This window comes from Anomaloglossus baeobatrachus, chromosome 3, assembly GCF_048569485.1.
Source record: "Anomaloglossus baeobatrachus isolate aAnoBae1 chromosome 3, aAnoBae1.hap1, whole genome shotgun sequence".
Taxonomy (NCBI): domain Eukaryota; kingdom Metazoa; phylum Chordata; class Amphibia; order Anura; family Aromobatidae; genus Anomaloglossus; species Anomaloglossus baeobatrachus.
The window spans coordinates 508,083,971-508,101,121 of NC_134355.1; the positions used below are offsets into that span (position 1 = coordinate 508,083,971).

General features: G+C 43.6%; 1 protein-coding gene across 1 annotated transcript in view; it reads left to right on the forward strand.

Moving 5' to 3' along the window:
- Positions 1-17,151, forward strand: part of VEPH1 (ventricular zone expressed PH domain containing 1) — a 755,777-nt gene that overhangs the window by 583,331 nt on the left and 155,295 nt on the right. The window contains exon 11 of the mRNA XM_075340702.1: positions 8,707-8,841. Coding sequence (XP_075196817.1) covers positions 8,707-8,841 — 135 coding nt within the window. The remainder of the gene's footprint in view (positions 1-8,706; positions 8,842-17,151) is intronic.

The window sequence follows — 17,151 nt, forward strand, 5'->3', positions numbered from 1 at the left end:
ACTGCTGCTTGGGACAGAGAGCACTTCCAGGTATCTGCTTCCAATAGTATTGCTGTGCTGTGTCCCAATTTAGTCCGACTTCTCTGGAGCGTCGACTCCTCGGCCCCTCACACTATGGGGGCCACTACTTCACTTTTCCTGGGGGCTCCAACTCCCGGTTCCCTCTCCCTTCGAGAGTCTCTACTTCACTACCACTCCCTTTGCTCCCTTGGAGCTCACTGACTTGTCACCTCCCGCCAGTCTGCTTAACCCTTCAGTGGGCGGCCCTTTCCTCTCTAGACCTTCCCACTGGCTTGTCTGTCCTGTACTGGTGTGAGTGTGGATTGGGGGTTTGAATGCGGTTGGTAGCAACACCACTGGGTGGAACCTGGAACCAAGGAGGGTGGGTTCTGCACTATAAGGACAGGAGTGCAGTTCCCTGTGACACCCTGACTAGTGCAGGGGCGTCACAAATGCAAAAGTTCAAATCACCCCGCTTTTGACCTATTGAACGTAAAACAATAAAAAAAAGTAAGGAATACACATACTTCATATAGCTAAGTTCAGAAATTTCCAATCTATGAAAATATAAAATAAATAAATTAATTAATTAAATTAATTTGATTGGTGAAGAACATAATGAAAATAATTAAAAACCTCAAGATTACTTTTTTCTGGCTGCTACAACATTACAATAAAATGCAATAAGAGGCGATTAAATTATCATATTTACCCCAAAATGGTATTAGTGAAAATGTCAGCTCAGGGCACAAAAAGTAAGCCATAACACAGCTCCAGATCCTCAACAATAAAAACGTGTCTCAGAATATGGCAACAAAAGCAAAAAAAAGTTTTTTTTATAAAGTTTCGATTTTGTTTCACCACTTAGATAAAAAAAAATACATTGTTTGGTATCTACTAGTACTGATGTGGAGAATCATACAACCAGGTCAGTTTTACCATACAGTGAACATGGTAATTAAAAAAATAAATAAACAGTTGTGGAATTGCACTTTTTATGCAAATTCTCTGCACTTGGATTTTTTTCTACCATTTTCCAGTACACTATATATAATAAAATGAATGGTGTCATTCAAAAGAACAACTTGTCGGGCAAAAAAGAAGCTTTCATATGGCTATATTGACTTAAAAATAAAAAAAAATTGACTCTTGGAAAAAAAAACAAAAAACGGAAAATATCCATTGCGGGAAGGGTTAATTTTAGAGAGTATTTCTGGCACACTACAAAGGGTGGTGAAGGGGTTTTGTTGTTAGGTCACTATGATATCTATCTGAGATCACTCCCAGGCAAGAAAATAAAAAAGCAAGCTATTAATAAAGCTAAGGAGGCTGGGAAACAACCATGGGAGGCACAGGCTCATAAAGTGCACTAAGGGGCACTTTGCACACAGTGACATCGCTAGCCGATTGTAGCGATGCTGAGCGTGATAGTCCCCGCCCGCGTCGCAGATGTGATCTCTTGTGATAGCTGCCGTAGCGAACATTATCGCTACGGCAGCTTCACACGCACATACCTGCCCTGCGACGTCGCTCTGGCCGGCGACCCGCCTCCTTCCTAAGGGGGCGGGCTGTGCGGCGTCACAGTGCCATCACATGGCAGGAGGTCAATAGAAGCGGAGGGGCGGAGATGAGCGGGACGTAAACATCCCGCCCACCTCCTTCCTTCCTCATTGCGGTCGGGACGCAGGTAAGGATAGATGTCCCTCGCTCCTGCGGCTTCATACACAGCGATGTGTGCTGCCGCAGGAACGAGGAACAACATTGTACCTGTCACTGCAACAAAATTATGGAAATGACCGACACTACACAGATCACCGATTTTCGACGCTTTTTCGATCGTTTATCGGTGCTTCTAGGCTTTACACGTTGCGACGTCGTTACCAGCCCCGGATGTGCGTCACTTTCAATTTGACCCCGACGAGATCGCAGTAGCGATGTCGCAATGTGCAAAGTACCCCTAAGTGCCAGATTTGCATGCGAATAAGCAACAACAGACAGAACATATAAAAGGTTCTGATGGATTTACATTTCAAATACTGTACCTGTAGATTGCCTTTAATGGGGACCCATATCTAGTATTTCCAACCAATTACACCATTACACCCCAATATAAAGACACAGCATAAAGTTCATACTAATTTACATGGTGACATTTTAATAAAATGTTGTGGTCCTATATAAATTCTTATTATATACTCAGTATTATATTAACTACAGAAATTTTGTTTGGCTCTTGAACTCATATTGTCATGTCACCTAACACTCCCGGGTAAGTACAGTAGTAAAATAAAAACTGACAACAAATCATAATCAGTATAGAACTAAATCCTTATCAAGGAATGTGTGCCTGACGAAGAGAACATGTTCACGTCTTGGAATATAGTTATCTTGTGCCAATTCATTAATATTAACAATATTTTAAGTTAACTCTTTCTGTTTCTCCTATGAAATTAATTTATTAAATTAATAATTGTGGTTTGTGGAGATATTAAGTGTTCTACAGATATAGGTCACTGAAATAAGAAATTAGTTAAATGACATCTCCTATTCTGTATTTTATTTCTTGAATATTTACAACCATGTGCACACGTTGAGTATTTGGTGAGGTTTTTTCTTTTATCTTAGTAATTCTGATATAAAAACATTATCTGCATTCACTGTAAAATTTTAAATAGTGATAATTACTGGAAAATATACCGTATTTTTCATTTTATATGACCCACCGGATTATAAGACACACCCTAAATTTAGAAATAAAAAAAGGTAAAAAAAATAAAAATGGGGTTCTTCTTATAATCCGGAGTTGTCTTACCGGAGGGGGGCAGCAGTGGTGGTGAAGCGGGGTCATAGGAGGCAGATGTTGTGCTGGCAGCAACTGTGGGTCCGTGGTGGCAGCGGCGGGTCAGTGGCGTCAGCCGTGGTGAGTCAGTAGCATCACCTGTGGCGGGCCCGTGGCAGCAGCAGCGGCAGTGGGTGAGTGGTGAAGCAGGCCGGTGCAGTGAGTGTCCCAGTGTGTCCGCAGTCCCAGTTCAAATGATGGCGCCTAATGGAGCTCTTATCCAAGGGCTCCATCTGCTCACGTGCTGACTCCTGACGCCATCATTTGAAACTGGGATCGTGGACACATAGTGACACTTGCCACACAGCCACCCGCTCGAAGCACGCATAGACTCTCAGTCAGCAGGGCGCCCGCATGCACGCACAGAGAGGCAGCCAGAACCAACAGGCACCCGGCTGCCCGCACACAGCCACAGGCACCCGGCCGCCCAAATTAACCCGGTCGCCGCACAGACAGCCCCCCGGTAAGCTATATTCGGATTTTAAGACGCACCCCTCATTTTCCTCCCAAATTTTTGGGAGGAAAAGTCCGTCTTATAATCTGAAAAATAGGATACTTAATAAGTTTGTTCAGCTTCAAAAAAAAAAATCAGACAGCTATAATTTTTTTATGGACAAAGCAAAAAAAAGGGTCTTATTTTTACTGGCTGTCCAGGACAGTTGGCAACCTTGGTGTGCTGTCCATGATCAACATTGCAAAGGTTAGGAGGTTTGTAATTTATTTGTGTATTCATACATGAAAATGACTGGGGTGACGGGTCGTACGGCCTCACAGCGACGTCACACGGCAGACGGCCAATAGAAGCGGAGGAGCGGAGATGAGCGGGACGTAAACATCCCGCCCACCTCCTTCCTTCCTCATAGCCGGTGGAAGCAGGTAAAGAGATGTTCCTCGCTCCTGCGGCTTCACACACAGCGATGTGTGCTGCCGCAGGAATGAGGAACAACATCGTATCTCCGATTGGTGCGACATTATGAAAATGGCCGACGCTACACAGATCACTGATTTTTGACGCTTTTGCGATAGTTTATCGTCGCATCTAGGCTTTACACGTTGCGACGTCGTTACCGGCGCCGGATGTGCGTCACTTTTGATTTGACCTCAACGATATCGCAGTAGCGATATCGCAGCGTGCAAACTACCCCTAAGGCCCCCTTCACACGTCCGTGATACACGTGCGTGTTTGGTCCGTTTCCGTATATACCGGAGACACGGCCAAACGTGCACCAATGTTAATCTATGATTGTGGTCACACGTCCGTTATTTCATTATGTCCGTGTGTGCGTGTCCGTGATCCGTATGTGTTTGCGTTTGGCACGGATGCATGTCCGTTATCTGCACGGAGCACGCACACGTGGACACAATGAAAGTCTATGGGTATGTGCACACACGTTAGTAAACACGTATGCATATACCTATAGTCCGTGTCCGTTTGGTGTTTTTATTTCTAGTGATGTCGGCTATTCTTTCTATTTCTGTGTATGTCGGTCAATCTCCCTGAGTCCGTCGGTCAGTCTCTCTGTCTCTCTGTCGGTCTCTCTGTCTGTCTGTCCCTCTCTCACAGTCTGTCGGTCAGTTTCCCCCCCTCTCTCATACTTACCGTTCCCCGATCTCCGGCGCAGCGCTGCACGGCATTCACACTGCTGCGGCGGCTTTTACTATTTTGAAAAAGCCGGCCGCCCATTAAACAATCTCGTATTCCCTGCTTTCCCCGCCCACCGGCGCCTATGATTGGTTACAGTGAGACACGCCCCCACGCTGAGTGACAGGTGTCACACTGCACCCAATCACAGCAGCCGGTGGGCGTGTCTATACTGTGCAGTAAAATAAATAAATAAATAATTAAAAAAAAACGGCGTCCGGTTCCCCCCAATTTAAAAGCCAGCCAGATAAAGCCATACGGCTGAAGGCTGGTATTCTCAGGATGGGGAGCTCCACGTTATGGGGAGCCCCCCACCCTAACAATATCAGTCAGCAGCCGCCCAGAATTGCCGCATACATTATATGCGACAGTTCTGGGGCTGTACCCGGCTCTTCCCGATTTGCCCTGGTGCCGTTGGCAAATCGGGGTAATAAGGAGTCATTGGCAGCCCATAGCTGCCAATAAGTCCTAGATTAATCATGTCAGGCGTCTATGAGACACCCTCCATGATTAATCTGTAAGTTACAGTAAATAAGCACACACACCCGAAAAAATCCTTTATTTGAAATAAAAAACACACACAAATTCCCTCATTACCAATTTATTAACCCCGACAAACCCTCCATGTCCGGCGTACTCCACGGACCTCCAGCGTCGCGTCCAGCTCTGCTGCATGGAGGTGACAGGAGCAGCAGAAGACACCGCCGCTTCTGTCACCTCCACACAGCAAATGAGATGAGTAGCGCGATCAGCTGCTGTCACGGAGGTTACCCGCGGCCACCGCTGGATCCAGCGGTGGCCGCGAGTTACCTGACTGACAGCAGCTGATCGCGCTACTCACCTCATTTGCTGTGTGGAGGTGACCGGAGCGGCGGTGTCTTCTGCTGCTCCTGTCACCTCCATGCAGCAGAGCTGGACGCGACGCTGGAGGTCCGTGGAGTACGCCGGACATGGAGGGTTTGTCGGGGTTAATAAATTGGTAATGAGGGAATTTGTGTGTGTTTTTTATTTCAAATAAAGGATTTTTTCGGGTGTGTGTGTTTTTTTACTGTAACTTACAGATTAATCATGGAGGGTGTCTCATAGACGCCTGACATGATTAATCTAGGACTTATTGGCGGCTATGGGCTGCCAATAACTCCTTATTACCCCGATTTGCCAACGGCACCAGGGCAAATCGGGAAGAGCCGGGTACAGCCCCAGAACTGTCGCATATAATGTATGCGGCAATTCTGGGCGGCTGCTGACTGATATTGTTAGGGTGGGGGGCTCCCCATAACGTGGAGCTCCCCATCCTGAGAATACCAGCCTTCAGCCGTATGGCTTTATCTGGCTGGCTTTTAAATTGGGGGGAACCGCACGCCGTTTTTTTTTAATTATTTATTTATTTATTTTACTGCACAGTATAGACACGCCCACCGGCTGCTGTGATTGGGTGCAGTGTGACACCTGTCACTCAGCGTGGGGGCGTGTCTCACTGTAACCAATCATAGGCGCCGGTGGGCGGGGAAAGCAGGGAATACGAGATTGTTTAATGGGCGGCCGGCTTTTTCAAAATAGTAAAAGCCGCCGCAGCAGTGTGAATGCCGTGCAGCGCCGGTGATCGGGGATCGGTGAGTATAAGAGAGGGGGGGACACTTCAGTCAATCGGGGGATTAGCGGTCACCGGTGAATCCTTCACAGGTGACCGCTAATCAGTACTCGACACAGACAGAGCCGCGGTATGAGGATGAAGTCGGGTGAAGTTCACCCGAGTTCATTCTCATCGCGCAACTCTGTCTGCTGTCAGCCGACATTTATAAACGACATTGTGCATCACACACACGGACATTACACACGGACATTACACGTACACATACACGTTAATTCCACACGCACACACGGACGTTCTGCACACAAACACGGCTAGCATACGCAATTCACACAGGTGCCACACGGACCATAAAAACGGACACAAAAACGGGACACGGACCCGAAAAACGGCCCGTAACACACGTGCGTGTTTTTCACGGACGTGTGAAGGGGGCCTAAGACACACAGCGAGAAAAACTGTGCGAGTTGAGTGCAATTAAATAATGCCTGTGTGTCAGCACACATGAGCGATTATTTTCTCAGCCCTAATCGGACTGAGAAAACAATCGCAGCATGCTGTGATTGTAATGCGATCATTGTTTCTCTCGCACCCATTCAAGTCATGGGGGTGAGAGCATGAACCGTCTCTTCGGAAATGGCCACAGGGCAGTATTTTAAAATAATGACCCCCAAACACACCCCCAAGATGAGCACTGCTTTGCTAAAGAAACTGAATGTAAAGGTCCTGGACTGGCCAAGCATGTCTGCAGAACTAAACCCTATTGAGCATCTGTGGGGCATGCCCAAATGGAAGGTGAAGAAGAGCAAGGTCCTCATCCACCAGCTTCGTAATGTTGTCATAGTGGAGTGGAAGAGGATTCCAGTGGCTCCTGTGAATCTCTAGTGAACTCCATTTCCAAGAGGGTTAAGGCAATGCTTAAAACTAATAGGTGCCTCACAAAATATTGACAGTTTGGGCACAATTTGGCCATGTTCACTTAAGGGTGTACTCACTTTTGTTGCAAGTGGTGTAGACATTAATGATTGTGTTGAATTATTTAGAGGGCACACCAAATTTACGCTTTTATACAGGCTGTACACTGACTACTTTACATTATATCAGTGTCATCTCTTCAGTGTTGTCGCATGAAAAGATATAATAAAATATGTACAAAAATGAGGGGTGTACTCACTGTTGTGATATACTGTAAGTTGTATTTGTGCAATAGCTTTTTTTATTGCATTTTTTGAGCCAGCTCAGGTGAGTGGTGCTTTGTAAAGGAGGTGTGGCCTACTATGCCAGCTTTTCACTATAGGTTGCAGACTGAACTAAAAATGCCAGTCTTGGTAAGGTCTCCCAAAGTATATTAAAGTGGAACAGATATTTTCATTGTATGATGTGTACAAAGATGGTTAACCTTTTAATGACTGCACACAGTAAAGTTTCGTCCTAACGGTCATAGTGTTAATCCCCACCTGCTGCTGCGGGCTGCAGACGGGGATCCGAGCACATGTCAGTTGACTTATATAGCTAACATGTGTGCTTAGAAGGTACGAGTGGCTCACATGACTAAGGTCCTGTAAGAAGCAGCCGAGTACTGCAGCTTACAGGAGATGATCATCTCTCCCGGTCTGAGCGGTGCTGCTCTAATCGGGAGAAATGAATGAGCGAGTAGGCTGCTGATCATTATAGCTCCCTAGGGGTCCTAGTAAAATAAAAAAATGTTTAAAAAAGTTTTGAAAAATTAAAAAAACCTAAAAGTTTAAATCACCTCCCTTTCGCCCCATTGAAAATTAAAGGATTAAAAAAAGAACAAATACACAGACATGTTGTATCGCTGTGTTCAGAAATGCCTGATCTATCATAATATAAAAAAATCTGATCGGTAATTGGCGTAGCGGCAAAAAATTCCAAACGCCAAAATTATGGTTTTTGGTCACTGCATATTTTGCCCAAAATGCAATTACAGGCAATCAAAATGTAGCATCGGTGCAAAATGGTACAATTAAAAAGGTCAGCCTGAGTTGCAAAAAAATAAGCCATCACTGAGCCATAGAAACCGAAAATTGAGAATGCTACGGGTTGCGTAAAATGACGCAAAACAAACACCACTTTTTTCAAACAAACTTCTTATTTTTTTAACCTCTTAGATAAAAGTAAACCTATTCATGTTTGGTGTCTACAAACTTGCACTGAACTCAGGCATCACATCGATACATCAGTTTTACTGTATATTGAACACGATGAATAACATATCCCAAAAACAATAGTGCAATCGCACTATTTTTTTCAATTTTTCCGCATTTGGAATTTTTTGGACCGTTTTCCAGTACACTATATGGTAAAACTCATGATTTCATTTAAAAGTACAGCTCACTCTGCAAAAAACAAGCCCTCACATTACCAAATTGACTGAAAAATAAAAAGAGTTACATCTGTCGTAATAAGAATCATGAAAAAAAACCAGAAAGCGCAAAATCAGCCGGTCGTGAAGGAGTTAAAACAGATTTCATAAGAAATATGTCAGTAATGTACAGTGAGCCATTGTAAGAAATATAGTATTGTAATATTTCTCAAGTTTTTAAAATACATATTCATCACTGTTGCACAGTTGTCTGTGTGTGATCTATTATGTGTTTTCTTTTCTTGTAGAGCTTGTTTGCCGAGCCGTTGTCTACACAGACTACTTCAATGCAAGTGCTTAAAACTCTCTGGGAGAAAACCCAACTGAAGGGAACACATAGCTTTGAGGCATCCATAATCCAGTCTCTGTTTCCTCAAAAAAAGGTGATGTATACATGCATTATTTGACTAGAGAAATGACAAGATACTAAAACTAGTTTGTGTAACAATGGAATTTAATATTCTGAATTCAGAACAAGCCACATGCCAAGCCCACATATTTGCTGGCAAATGATGAATGTGATGTTCTGCCATCATCTGCCTCCAACAGGTGCGGGTGGAGTGGAGTGGAGCTATATGCAGCTGTTAAACTGTTAAAGGTCAATGTCAAACTCTGACAGCGGCATCTAAAGCATATTGGCAGGGGGCATCTCATTCCACATTACTTGATTGTAGGGCAGCAATGGTTTGCCATGATAGCCAGGGGTCTGCTGAAACCTGGTATGATGATACTCCAGTGAAAACCAGCCTGTGGCTGGTGCTCATGGAAGACCACAATTTTTAGTATATACTTAGCATTGCTGTATAAAAGCACAAGTGATCAGATAATCATAAGTTCAAGTCCCCTTATGGGATTTACAAAAACAGTGAAAACTAAGAAAAAATGTTTAAAAAAATAAAAAACATATCTACAAATTTAAATCAACCCCCAATTCCCCCATTAAAAATTAAGAAATAGAAAACAACAACACATATTTTGGTATTGCTGTGTTTGTAAAAGTCTGATCTATCAAAACATGAAATAAATTAATCTGATCAGTAAATGGCGTATCGCTAAAAAAATCAAAACGCTAAAATTGCAGTTTTTCAGGAATCCCAACAACACAAAAAAATGTAATAACAGACAATCAAAACATCATATCTACCCAAAAGTGTTATCAATAAAAATATTGACGTACGGCGCAATCTACAAATCCTCAAACAGGTCGATATCCTGAAAATTGAAAATGGTAGCTCTTGGGGAAATAGCAAGACATGCTTTTTATTTCAAAATTTCTGCCTTATTTTTCAACACTTAAATAAAATAAAACTATACATGTTTGGTATCAGCATAATTATACTGAATTGGAGAAGTATATTGTCAGATCGTTTTTCCCAAAATATGAACACTGCAAATAAACCCAAAAAACAATTAAGGAATTGCGCTTTATTTGCTATGTCGCCACACTTGGAATTTTTCCCTTCTTTTTAGTATATCACATTATAAAATCGATGATGTCATTCAAAAGTACAACTTGTTCAGCAAAAATCAAGCCATCACATGGCCATGTCAACAGAAAAAAATATGGATCTTGAAATAAGGGGAAGAAAAAACAAAAGAACAAAAATGGAAAATCGCCTGGTCAGGAAAGGGATACAACAACAACCACCAACACGAATAAAAACTCAGCGTCATTTTAAAACGGTAATCAGGAATAGGTGAATAGCTTAGCCCCCCCAGCACTATACATGACAGCTAGCTAACATCCGTGGGCCTCAGCCCATGACCAGTTTTTGAACTGATAGAGACCAAATAACCACATAAATTCCATTGTCAAGCTCTACACTGGTATTTAAGTGGTAAAAGGGTTTTAAAAGCCTCCCTTTGATAGGATTGTCCCTTGTCAAAGGGTTGCCATGGTATCCTAAGTAATGATGGACGGACCTGGACTGTAAAAGTCCAGATCCACGTGGTTTGAAATGCACCCAAGTGTCAGGCCCGGGCCCGGATTTCTAGGGGCATTGATCCAGCTCCAGCAACTTGGGAAATAAAAAAAAATATAATGGAAAAATAATGAAAAAAAGAATGAAGCAAGCGCTTCATACTTACCAAAGCTCTGAGGTGACTGTAATTGCTCCCGCGGCCACTCATTCACTTCTGGGGCCACTTATTAGCCTCATGCATATGCACTGCTTTCCCTGGCCACCGACATCTGTGATTGGTTGCAGTCAGATGTACCCCCATGCTGAGTGACAGCATGCCTGACGCTTTCAATCATAGGTGCTGTCTGTGGGTCTATCATACAATAAAAATAAATAAAATATTTAACATAGGGCCCCCTATATTATGATACCCAGCCATGATAAAGCATACGGCTATAGGCTGCAGCCCCCAGCTGTGCGCCTATCTTGGTTGTGTTTCAAAATAGGACAACTGCATGCGTTTTTTAAAAGAATTATTTAAGTAAATAATTTTAAAAAACCGACGTGCAGCCTCCACCAATTTTTATACCCAGCCACGATAGAGCCTGATAGCTGGGGGCTGGTATTCTCAAGCTGGAGAGAACCATGGTTATTGAGCCCCCCAGCTTAAAAATAGCAACCTACAGCCACCCAAGATTGCCGTATCCATTAGACGTGACACTCCCAGAACTTTACTCGGCTCTTCCCGATTGCACTTGTGCGGTGGCAATCGGTGTAATAAGGGGTTAATCGCAGCTTTCAGCTGCCATTAAGCCCCAAATTAGTAATCAGACCCCATTACTAATTTGTAAGTGAAACTAAATAAACACAAACACTGAAAAAATCCTTTATTTGAAATACAATACAAACAAATCCCTCTTTCACTACTTTATTAACCCCCAAAACACCCCTTCAGGTCCGTTGTAATCCACACGAGGTACCGGGACAATTCCAGCACTGCCAAATCTGAATTCACAGTGAGCACCATAGACTATGACTGCCCGCTGTGAGCTACAGGCAGAGACTGAGTGAGCCATGTGATCAGCGGTGCTTTCACTCAGGTTAGTTGCAGTCACAGCTGAAGGTTCCCATAGCCCTACACCTGTGTCCGCAGGTAACCTGACCTCAGGGTACTTAATTAAACTCAGTGATCCCACCTCAAGTGATGTCACTGACTTTACTGATGTCTCCTGATATCAGGTTACCTGCGGTCAGAGGTGGAGGGCTGTAGGAATCTCCAGCTGTGACCGCAAATTACCTGAGTGACATCACCGCTGATCACGTGACTCACTCAGTCTCTGCCTGAAGCTCACAGCAGGCATTCATGTTCTATAGCGCTCGCTTTTTTGACACCTCAGGGGCTCTGCAAATGCAACACAGTGTCCAAGTTTGCGATTTGCATGTATCCAAACATTAGTTTTTGACCAAATATGGGGTATCACTGTGTTTGGGAGAAAGTGCATAACAAATTATTGGGTCAATTTTCTCCTATTACCCCTTGTGTAAACTATAAATTTAGTGCCAAAATAGTATTTTAGTGGAAAAAATGTAATTTTTTGTTTTCACATATAAGTATTCTAAAGTTTTGTGAATCACCTTTAGGTTAAAAATGCTCAGTACACCCCTAGATGAAATCCTTGACTGGTCTAGTTTCCAAAATGGAGTCAAGTATGAGAGGATTCTGCTATTTTAGTGTCTTAGAGGCTCTGCAATTGTAACATTTCAACCAAAGCTGTGTTCCAAAATTCAAATGGTGCTCCTTAACTTCCGAGCCAAGCCTCTTTGTCAAAACAGAGGCTTCTGATCATATGTGGGATATCAGCATCATCAATACGCTCAAAAGAAACTAGGTAACAAATTGTGGGTCCAATTTTTTTGTTCTATCCCTTGCAAAAATGAAAAAATGGGGCTAAAGGAACATTTTAGAGGACAAATTTCTTTATTTTTTATTCAATTTTGCATTAATTCCTATGTAACACTTGAAAATTGAACAAAGTTCCTGACAGCAGTTTTCAAATATATGAGGGGTGTGGTTTTTAAAATGGTATCACTTTTGGGGCATTTACAATATGTAGGCTCCTCAAATTCCATTTAAATCTAAATGGGTCCCTATTGAAATGGATTTTGTAACGTTCTTGAATAAATTAGAAATTGCTGTTAAACTTTTAACCCTTCTAACATCCTAACAAAATAAAATAACAATGGAAAAATGATGCAGATGTAAAGTATACCTATGGGAAATATTATTTATTAATTATTTTGTACAGCATGACTAACTGGTTTAAGGATACAAAAGTTAAAAGCTTGAAAGCTGCGAAATTTTCAACATTTTAGCCAAAATTCCAGTATTTTCACAAATATGCGCAAAAAAATATCAACCTAAATAGTTTTTTCATGACACATTGTACTTTATAATAGTGGTAACGTTAATATAAATTACAACATGTCATGGAAAAAAAAAATCTCAGAACCACTAGGATCTTTGAAGCATTCCAGAGTTATTACCACTCGTAAAGTGACACTTATCAGAGATCAAAAATTTGGCCTAGTCATTAAGGTCAAAATTGTCTGTCATTAAGGGGTCAAAGAAAGGCCATATACAAAATGTATCGGTGCTGATATTAAAATATAATACAGTTTAATGGAAATGTGTATAATTCAAATGTCAAAGCTTTCTCATCTCTTCTTGAAAAGGAACAGGGTGTTTCATATTAGTTATTTTTTTGTTAAAAAATAATGTACCCAATAGTCAAAATTCCAAAGTTTATAGGTATATCTATATCCCGCCTGCTGCCCCATGCTTCTATTACTACAGGAATCTCCCCAGTGACTTCTAACATTGTTATAATTTACAGCACGTGGTCCTGTAATTGTAAGATGAAATCTCCAGTCTAGCCAAATGAATTTGCTGACTTATGTTACATTCGGAACGCTAATGCTGTTTGTTTGATGGTGCATGAAAGGAATCAAAGTACATGAAGTGAGAAACAATAGTAAGCTGGGCCAATGAAAATGGTTCATTTGTTTTATAGGAAGAGCTCATTTCCTCCATAAGTAATAACAGGAAGCAAAGAGCATACCACTGACTGCTTTAATAAGTCACAGTGAAATCGGAGGGGGGTGTACTCTCATGGACAGATGCCATTGGTTCTCCTGTTTTCTGTCTTGTAATTTCGCAGTAAAGGTCTTGTTGTGTTCTTGTTGGAAATGTGCACAGTTTGTGTTTAACCACTGCATAAACGTCAGCATTTACAGATGTACAAGGGTCACACTCACCCCCCCGCACAACAGTGCTTAGCTGTAATTACAGAATAACAATAAGCCAACTTGGATTTAGAAATAATCAAACATTTTTCAGAATTAAAGAACCTTATGGTCTTAAATTGGTTATGTAAAAATCAGCTTCACTTCATAGCTACACACATACTCTAGAAGAGAATATTATAACCAATAGGTACAACAAAAAATACTATGGTAGTAGACCCTATCTACACTAAATGTGTCTATTGGACTTCATTACTCAAATGGAAGCCAAAATTTCATTATGTCAGAAAAAAAGAGATTGTAGTAGACAACACTTTCATCGTTCCCAACCATTCTGGATGTATAGGGACCATCCCGATTTGAGGGAGTTGTCCCAAACGGTCAAGGCTTCCACTTCATTTTATCTTCTCTCCTGTTGTCTTCATCACTCCGTAGTGCCTCCTCATCAGGGGACGGGGCATCGTCTCTCTGCTCTGTTTATACTTTTTTTTTTTAAATTAAATAAACAATTCTTCTCTTTTCTTGAAAACTGATCTCGCTGGACTCAAACACCCAACCTGCTTCATTGTAGGCAGAAGCAAAATATATAAGCCACAGGCTACACTTATAAGAATATGAGAATTTTCTATACTTTAATGTGTTTGGTATGCTCTGAAAGGCAAAGTGTGTTGATATAGTGAGATAGATCTCTATATAAAATTGCATATCTATGTGCCTGTATTGTAGAAAGAAAATAAAATATGTTTTTCCTATAAAATATAATAAATATAAAATATTAAAAACAAACATCACAAGCCAGAAAATTACAAACATTTTTGGTATCCATGTAATTACAACAACTCATACAATAGAGTGAACATTTATGTACAATCAGGGCTGTATTTATGTCTAAGCACCGGAGGTCCGGTGCCTAGGGCTGCGGGTCACAGGGAGCAGCACCAGGATTGAGTTTAGTTTTTTTTTTAAATTCTTCCTTCCCCCAGACTTCATATGAAAACTGGCATCTTTGCGGTGGGGGCGGTATCCCTGTATTCATTGTATTAGCGTATTTGAGACGCTAATATAAATAAACTCCTTACCTCCATGCTCATCTGCACTTCCGGGTTCAGTGGAGCTCCAGTCTGCTCCTTGACCCCACGTGCGGTGGTGTGCCCTCATTCCTGTTGTGATGCCAGTGCACGCAATGAGTTTACCTCCTCACACTGCCGGCGTCTGTACAGAGCATCACAGAGGAGGAGAGGTTGCCATAGCCAGGAGCAGGTAAGCGCTCATTAAGCCGAAGGTGCTGAAGGGCTGAGATCTGCATTGGAATGAGGCAGCATGGGGTGGGTTTTTTATGGCAAAGGGGGCAGCCTTTGGGGTGGTATCTGAATGGAAAAGGGGCAACTTGAGGGATGGGATCTGTATGGCAAAGGGGCAGCCTGTGGACTGAGATGTTTGTGACAAAGTGAGCAGCCTGTTGGGTGGGATCTGTATGGCAAAAGAAGCAGCCTGCAAGGTGGGATCTGTGTGGCAAAGAGGGCATCCTGTGGGGTGGGATCTGTATGGCAAAGGGAGCAGCCTGCATGCTGGCATCAGTGTTATAAAGGGAACAGCCTCCAGGGTTGCATCTGTGTTGCAAAGAGGGCAAACTGTAGGGATGGATCTGTGTGTCAAAGGAGGCAGCCTGTGGAGTGTGATCTGTGTGGCAAAGGGGACAACCTGTGGGCTGGGATCTGTGTGGCAAAGAGGGCAGCCTACGGGATGGGATCTGTGTGACACAGGGGGGCAGCCTGCATGGTCTTATCTGTGTGGCAAAGGGGGCAGCCTGTATGGTGGCATCTGTGTGGATAATAGAACAGCATGCAGGGTGGGATCCGTGTGGCAAAGAGGGCAGCCTGCATGATGGCATCTGTGTGGCTAATGGGACAGCCTGCGGGGTCGGATCTGTGTGGCAAAGAGGGCAGCCTGTGGGGTGGGATCTGTGTGGCAAAGGAGGCAGCCTGTGGGGTGGAATCTGTGTGGCAAAGGTGACAGCCTGTGGGATGGGATCTGTGTGGAAAAGGGGGGTAGCTTACTGGGTGAGATTTCTGTGGCAAAGGGGGCAGCCTGCGAGGTGGGATCTGTATGAGTATGGATAAGTTAAATCATCCCTGACGCAGAAACAAGGTGTTTCGAGATGCACTGGATTGGCCCTCGCAGGCCTCCGTACTTAGGGGTGACGTCACCCGCCCTGCTTTTTGCGCATTCTGCGGCCGGTGCCTCGATGTATTGCTTGAGACGCTGAAGGCTGAGGCGTCCAGCAGCAGCATCACACCCAGCAGACTAGGGATTGCTTTGCTGTGGCGGGATAGACCCACCCAGTACCCCGTACCTGGCTTTTTCTTATCCAGGTTGGCACACCACACAGACGACTTAACATCCTGTGGATACTTTTCATAGCACTCTATAACTGGCATGTTCCTTGCCGCTCCATCCAGGATTGCGCACCCTTCTGAGGACTAACTATCCTGTGGAATCCTTTTGCTATCAAGTATCAGGACAGAGTTCTTTAACCGACGACCTTTAATATCCATCTGGTCCATCTATTGCTGTACACTCCAGCTCTTGGTGATCCATCTATGGTCACAGTGAGTGCTTAGATCTGGTGCCTATGACATGTAACTTTGTTACTTTATCTCTTCGTATAAAACATGTTCTTCATTATTTAATTTTTTCAGTTGTGTATAATCCCCTTTACAACTGGTCCATCTTTGGTAGAGCTGATATATATAGACAGTTTAGCGCAGAAGCACTTCTATTAGGCTGGACTCAGACGAGCGTATGGCATCCGATGCAATATTCTAATGACCACCGGCTCAGGCTCTGCTGCGAGCGTGAGCCGAGTGTCATGTGACTGTGACCCGATCCTGCAATCAGGTCACAGCTGTGACGCTGATGACGGGCGCTGCGGAGGAGAGGGATGGGTTAATCCTCCCTATCTCCATTATCAGCCTGTGTGTATATCGGAATGCACTGGGATAACATCCGAGTGCAGTCTGATGTATCTCTCGCACCCATTCACTTGAATGGGTGCGAGGGATACAGCTCTATCAGAAAATCGCAGCATGCTGCCGCTTTTCTCGCATCCAGAATCTGGATGCGAGAAAAGCTGACTAAGGCGGGCTTTTGCACGTTGCGACATCGCAAGCCGATGCTGCGATCTCGCACGCGATAGTCCCCGCCCCTGTCGCAGGTACGATATCTTGTGATAGGTGGCGTAGCGATAATTATCGCTACGCCAGCTTCACATGCACTCACCTGCCCTGCGACCGTCGCTCTGGCCGGCGATCCGCCTCCTTCCTAAGGGGGCGGGTCATGCGGCGTCACAGCGACGTCACACTGCAGGCGGCCAATGGCGGCGGAGGGGCGGAGATGAGCAGGATGTAAACATCCCGCCCACCTCCTTCCTTCCGCATAGCCGCTGGCGGCAGGTAAGTAGATTTTCCTCGTTCCTGCGGCTTCACACAC